The 7,254-nt window shown below is 34.2% G+C and overlaps 1 protein-coding gene across 5 annotated transcripts in view; it reads right to left on the bottom strand.

The window, feature by feature from the left end:
• LOC117177486 (GRB10-interacting GYF protein 2-like) overlaps window positions 1-7,254 on the bottom strand; it is a 37,465-nt gene that overhangs the window by 20,021 nt on the left and 10,190 nt on the right. For all 5 annotated transcript variants that reach the window (XM_033368214.1, XM_033368216.1, XM_033368213.1 and 2 more), the window contains one exon: window positions 3,864-4,869. In XM_033368214.1, coding sequence (XP_033224105.1) covers window positions 3,864-4,869 — 1,006 coding nt within the window. The remainder of the gene's footprint in view (window positions 1-3,863; window positions 4,870-7,254) is intronic.

Below are 7,254 nucleotides of genomic sequence, written 5' to 3'. Positions count from 1 at the left end.
AGAGAAAATATGGTTATTAGACAAATTAAGAGAGCATGGAGGTTTGAAGAGAAGCTAAAAAGGGGAGAGGGAAGTAAAATTGCACAAGCATGTTTCGGCGAAGTTCGGAACAATGAAGCGAGAGGTAACGTGGGAAATTCAAAATAGGAGGTAGAAAGTTAAACAAGGAGAAGAGAGATGGACAAAGATTATAGATTCGAGGTACAATAGATGGTATATGATGGTCAAAGGGTTGACGGAACCAGAATATATGCAAAAAATAAAAAAGGAAGAAAAATGGAGTAAGGTTGTACGGTTCAGAATGGGAGAAGGAGTGAGAGCATGCAGATATTGGATGAATGAAGAGGAGAATTTATGCAGAATATGTGGATACGAAATGGAGTCATGGGCACATGTATTAGAGAGATGTACAGGAGAGGAAGAGGGACAGTTGAGTGTGGATGAGTGTGTAAGATGGGTCTTGGATAGTAGTGGACAGGGAGTGATGTGGATGAAGAAATTAAATGAAGTACGGGAAAGCAAGGGAGTAGGGCAGAGCCAAACGGGTGATCCTGAAAAGGGACAGTAAAAAACGAAAATGGTTTTCAATATCGTGGAAAATGCATTTTTTATGGTAATAGGAAATGGAAGCCCTGGAAGCTCGCTCATTTTAGGAATTAATATCACTACTGTTACTACTGTTTATCCTACGTAATGCGAAAGAGTAGAATATAAGTAGAGGTTAAGTTAGACTAAGGATGGAATTGTAAATATATGTACAGGGAGCGGAGACCCTCAAACCCGTAAAAGGGAGAGATTAAATACATACATACATATATATTATTATATATATTATTTTCGATTTACGATTGGACCGTAAGATATAAATAATTTGAAATCTACGATTTGAAATCAATAATTGTTTGTTTTTTTGTAGAAAAATATTTGTGTCAAAAAATGTGTTTGTTTTTTTTTTTACTGTACAAGATGTAAATTCCATCTAAAACCCTTTGTCTTCGATAAGAACTTATTTTTATCATTCAATACTTTAAATTCTACACAAAAATCGTTAAAACACTTTTATGCACAAATTGAAATGCATCTTTAAAATTGTACCTATTTTTTCAAGTTCGGATTGTTGTCACCATGTAGCGTATTGCAGTTTAACCATTTCCAATATTCACATATGACACGAAACGAAATTGACAATGAGCTTTATCAAGTGACTGACAGATGTCAACAACATCTCCCTACTCACCCAGAATCTGGATGTATCAGTTTAACATCTCAGATAGTAAAACCAAATATATATTTTTTCATTTGCATTTAAGATCTCGGTAAGATACGCGTGAATATCTAAGTGGATAATTTTCAAATTGAAGGCAAACATGAAGTCCCAATAATATAACATCGAATTAGAAACTCTTACTGATTGTTGTTTTTATTTAATATATTTGTTATGCCAAATAAATAATATTGTAAGAAGCTTAAAGCCTTTCCTTGGATTTTTGTAATTTTAATCGTCATTACCATCCATTTTTTGTAGAAAAATATTGTAGTTACGGTTGAGTGGTAAACAGAGAAATATTAAGCGTATCGCTTAATACAAGATTCTATAAGATTAAGCTTAAAACATCAAAATCTTTTTGTGAATTCGATTATAAAAACCATTTCGCTACCTGCTCAGCAGTGTTTTCTTTAATAATTAGGCGACTAGCTACTGCGAGAATATGTTACAGCATAATACTGCGTATATCTGCCAGTGCGCGTGGATCAGGTGGGGCCGTTTACTATTTTCTAGACACTATTTATAATTAAAGATCTCAATATGTGAGAAAAATAAGTCAATTAGAAAGGAATAGATGGATTTAAAAATATATTTTACTGAAAATCACAGACAGGTAGATTTGTTTAATCCGCTACTGATCGTTATTAACCCTAGAACAAAGTGGGCCCAAAATGTGTGGCACGTTCTACTGTATGGATTTCATTGAAAATTGGTATTGAGGGGGTATTTAGGTCGCTGAATACGAATTCGAGGTAGAAATTTTGAAAATACTGACCTAATATGGCGAACAAGAAATGTAAAAAAATCCAATAAGTTTGCAGATTTGGATGATAATTGGTTAAAATTTCGAAATGGCTGATCCAGTATGACGACCCAATAAGGCAACCAAAGTTTAAAAAATCAAATGAGAGACGGGTTTAGATGAAAATTGGTGCTAAGGGGTTATTTGTAGAGCAGAATATGATTTGACAGTGAAAATGCGAATTCACTAGCTAAATAAAAAAGGTAAAAAAGGTACTAGGTAAAAAAGGTTTTCCGGGCGCCATATTGTATCAGCCATTTTGCATTTTTCATGTCGGATCTCAAATTCGTATTCAGCGACCCAAATAACTCCCTATTACTAATTCTTAATGAAATCCGTTAATTCGCCAGGACCCTTCCTTCATGGCATGTATCACGTCATCCACAGTGAAGGAGTTAAAGAGCTAGGTCAAAAACATACAAAAAAAGTATTTAAAAAAAATCTCTGAATTTTTTTCTAATCAACCGATATCAAAGTTTCAAACGGCTTGGTGTTATCTCATAAAAGTATAATTAAAATGGGTAACAAACGTACCCCACGCCGAATTAATTTGCCGCTCGGCAGATATACACTCGCTGATTCATCAATCCACGTGTACTTGTAGGGTTAATGAAATCTCCATCGAACTTATAACCTTAAATCTACATATTCCATGTACGAATTTAATTATAATTTCTTATGATTAGAAATGTCCCCTGGGAATTAAATTTTTTAGATGACACACTATCAATTTCCTTTATGAAATATTAAATTCTTGATTCATACACTGTAAACAAATGCTGTGTTATTTTATATCGTAATACGTTGGAAACTAATCAACCTAAATAATATGTAGTGAAGTTACAAGAGTCTGAATGAATGAACGAGACTCTTGCGCAAAAAAACAAACGACACTGAAAAAAACACACTGCGTGAAAATTCCCAGCCACGTTCGTCAAAAACTTTGTGCTTGTCAATTGACAAGAAAAACGTGAATTGTCCAAAGCAAAGCCAGTGATACTGCTTGTAGAAAACTTAATTATTTTATTTTCATTATAAGTTAGGCGCTGACTAATATTACGAAATTTCCCGTAACTTTAGCCCTCAGCGAACTGGAAATGGGGTTAGTCTTACGAAAAATTTCGTAACGTAGACAGTTCGTACAAGTTATTCAAAATAACATTATTTTCGCCATCGAACAGACCGTCTTATATAATGAGGAATATCTTGTAAATAAATGGAGGTAAAATAACCGAACACTCCTTTGTTTTCCGGTCTAGACCTAGCCATCAGTGGAAATAAAACACTTCATGTAATTTCGCTCTCTATCAAGCACTTCTACATTCCGTCGATTTAAATTACACAGAAAAATTGTGAATACGCTGTTATTTGTAAATTCGCAGTCTCATGTAAGTGCAATGCTGTATGTATCTTTATAACTTATTAAAAAGGACAATAGTTTCCAATGTAATAAAATGTAAGTTTACACATCGACTGTCCAATTACCGCTGTCACGGTTTTATCACAACGTTCCTTTTAGTTTAATTATACCACAATGTTAATTAGTATTGAGATCTCGGCAATTTACTGATTTATTCGCAGTCAAGTTCTCAATGTCCGATAGGTTAAATTACGGTCCAATGTGATTTTCAACAATACATTTTTTACAGTGTGTGTGATTGCTATTGAACATACTAAAGTTTACCTTTAATTTCATAATTACCCATATAAGGCCATACTATCTAATTGTTTAATATCTAGGTTTTGACATCCATTTTCCTCCATGAAATTAAAAAAGACATAACCAAAACTTACCTTCAGGGGAGGGATTGCTGGTCCAGGTTTGAAAGGAACTCTGCCGCATATACTCATCAGGTCCCCCAGTGATGCAAACCTCTCGTCGCATGTCCTCCTGACAAGTAGATTCGGTTGAAAGTATCCCTGTTTCCACCATTCAGCCATTTCACTCGCCAAAAACGGACCCTGAACTTCTCCCTGTGGATCTCGATAGAACCACTTCTCTAAAACACTGGAGGAATCCAAACCAGGACCTGGATTAGCATCTGAAGGCAGGAGATTCACAACTTCGCCCCTATGACTTCCCTCATCGGCCATCAACTTCGCAACTAAAGCGTCTGCCTCCTCCTTCATTCTATCCAGATCCTCATCTGTTTTCTGCCTCGCAGTGTTCGCCGTTATGTTAGCCATATTCATATTGACATTCATAGTCAGAAAACCCGGCAGCTTCTGTGGAGGGTGCCGACTCATACTTATCACAGCAGGGTCTATATTCAAATTACCCTCACTATTCTCCTTCTTTTTGTTTTCCACGGGTTTCGAATCCCTTCCAGAATTTCTTTCGCGGTCTCTATCATCTGGAGCCTCTTGTGGTTTCCTGGACGGAAAGTTTTCCAGACGAATGTTAGCTTCTGGTGTGGGTGGATGAGCTTTTACTGGAGTATTATTAGGAGTAGGTGCTATTCTCACAGGAGAAAGACTTCTTCTTTCCTGATCCTCGGGAATGTCCTTTTCTTCGAAAGGATGTAAGGACTTTGGTCGTTCTTTGTTTGCTGAGTTTGTTGCCGTATATGGCTGGCGAACTGTTGGTTGACCGGGTATGACGTTATTATTATGGGGTGCACTTTTAGTATTCTGTTTTGGAGTATTTGTGGTATTTCCCTCTGACACACTCCGGGTCCTGGAATCTTGTGAGCCACCACCAGTGGTGCCTCCGTCCTCGTCCTCGTCCGAATACATTCCACCGTGGAATGCACCCGAAGCGTCGAAACTTCCTCCACTCTCGCTTGGGTTCTCGGTTGCCCTAAAAATGTTAATTTTGTGTATTTTGTTCCACTGGTTCCGAAGGAATTGCATTTTCTCAGTTTTGCTGCACAACCTCTGATAACAAGTATTCGCTTCCGGTAGATTTTTTTTGTCATCACACTCGAGGCGGCCGATATGCGACTAAACAATCACTAATCGGCCGCCGAATGTTAAACTTTGGCTAAATTTCTTCATCGGTTGTACAAATTAGTCAACTTTTCTACATTGTTTGGAACTTTATTCGTCTTATTTAATTAATTCTATAAGGGGCCGTACTTAAATTACGTAACGGATTATATGCTCTCGCTAAGACGTCTTCTCCTGTAACCAATCGTAACAAATTTTTTTATCCCCCTTCCCCTATTACTGTAAGTAATTTTGTAGTTTCTAGAAATGTTTTGCTAGGAGAATTAGGCAGGGTGAGAACTTCATTTTCAAAATTCCCTAATTTTTTCTTGACAGCATTTCAGATACAAATTAAAAAATTTCAAATTTATTCATGTATTTTAGGCAACAAAATTTCTTTTCTAGTTTAAAAGATGTTTTTTTAAACAATAACTTGAATTTTCAACCCAAAAAGAGAAATGTCCAACAAAAAAGGGCCATAGTTTATATTTCAATAAAAAAAAATTATTTTTAAGCAAAAAATTAACTATCCACAAAACTGATGAATTATTACTCAATAAAAATGAAACTTCAATCCAAGAAAAAATTTTTTTTTACCAAAAAAGGAGAATTTTCATCTAAAAGAAGATCAATCTTTAAAAAATAGAAAACAAAACATTTTCAGTTAAAAAATATAGTTTAAACCAAATAAAGCCTTTCTACTAAGAAGTTGAATTTTCAATTTCAAAGATTAATTTTCAACAGAATAGTTCAACTTTTAACCTAAGACATGAATTTTCGATTAAAAATACAGATCTTCAATAACAAAATTGTTTCTTAATAAACTGAAGCAAAAAAGAAGAATTTTTAATAAAAAATGGGCTGTTTCATAAAAACATGTGATTTCTCCTGAAACAGATGAAGTTTTAAGTGAAAACGATAAATTAAAAAAAAAAAATGAATTTTCTGTTAAAAAAGATTCCAGTGGACTTTTCAAGGTAAAGTATAATTTTTTAACAAAAAATCAGTTTTTACGAAAAAAATTAAACTTTCAATCCAAAAAGACGAATTTTTGCAATCAAAATTTTTATTTAGGGTCGTGTGATACTTAGAAAATTGTCGACTTTACCAGTTTTAGGTTCCGCCGGCTTTTTTTCTAGAATAATACATATTTTGTCTTAAAAATTTGGGAAATGATAGCGAACATGCTAACGGACGTCCCCACACACTATTTTTGTAGGTTAATTCAAAAAAGTTTTAATTTAGCAAAATGTGATTAATTTGCGTAGCGCTTAGGAAGTAGTATCGATTTTTTCAGTGTTAGATTCCCCCGGCTTTTTTCCTAGGATAAGAAATATTTTGCCTTCAAAATCTGGGAAATGATAGCGAACATGCTAACGGACGTCCCCACACACTTTTTTTGTGTTTTTTTTATCAAAAAATTTTTGATATTGCTAACAACGTGCGTGTATATTTCCAGGTTATGTGTGTTACAATTCATCCGAGAGTTACTTCCAAACTACGAAATATTTTTGGCCGAAAATAAACTTGAAAATCCCGTAAAATCCCGTTTGAAAATAAACATTTGGACTTACAAATAAACATACTAACTAATCTCCCGGAACTAACCTTGTTTGCAGGCAATCAAAAAATTTTATTTCATAAATAATTTCCAGATTATCGAAAAGGCAGAGATGAAAAACGACGTACCTCAAAATAATGCATATGCATAAAATTTTTATTTAGCACAATACATTTTTTTGTTATTATCCCTCAAAAAAAAAGTCCGGGGAAGTCCGTTATGATATTTTGTAACATCTCCGAATTCAGTTTTTAAAAATTTTCATTTTTGTGGAAGAAAGCCGGGGAAACTGTAAGTATCACACATGCCCTTAGATGAAATTTCTCTTACAACAGATGCATTTTTAATTTTTGAACATTTTTTTTAACTAGTAGAATTTTCACCTAGAAAGGATTTCACTTCTCATTTGAACATCACTGGGATACATCAACCGGCCCACAGTGGGGTGAAATCGGAAAACGAGGTTCAAAATGACATTTAGAACGCAATTATGCACCGATTTTAGAATTTTTTTTTTGAAAAATTCAGAACTAAATTTTTCAGAAAATGGTGAGAGTAGATTTTTTAATTTTTTTGTTTATTTAATTTTTATTATAATGCAAACATCGAAAAAAATGTCGATTTTTCTAATTTCATTTTTTATCTTCTAGACAAAATTTTTCTTATACTTCTCGTCCCTTGAATTTAGTGCACAGG

Source organism: Belonocnema kinseyi, chromosome 7 (genome assembly GCF_010883055.1).
Source record: "Belonocnema kinseyi isolate 2016_QV_RU_SX_M_011 chromosome 7, B_treatae_v1, whole genome shotgun sequence".
NCBI lineage: Eukaryota > Metazoa > Arthropoda > Insecta > Hymenoptera > Cynipidae > Belonocnema > Belonocnema kinseyi.
This window is presented reverse-complemented; position numbering and strand designations above follow the sequence as displayed.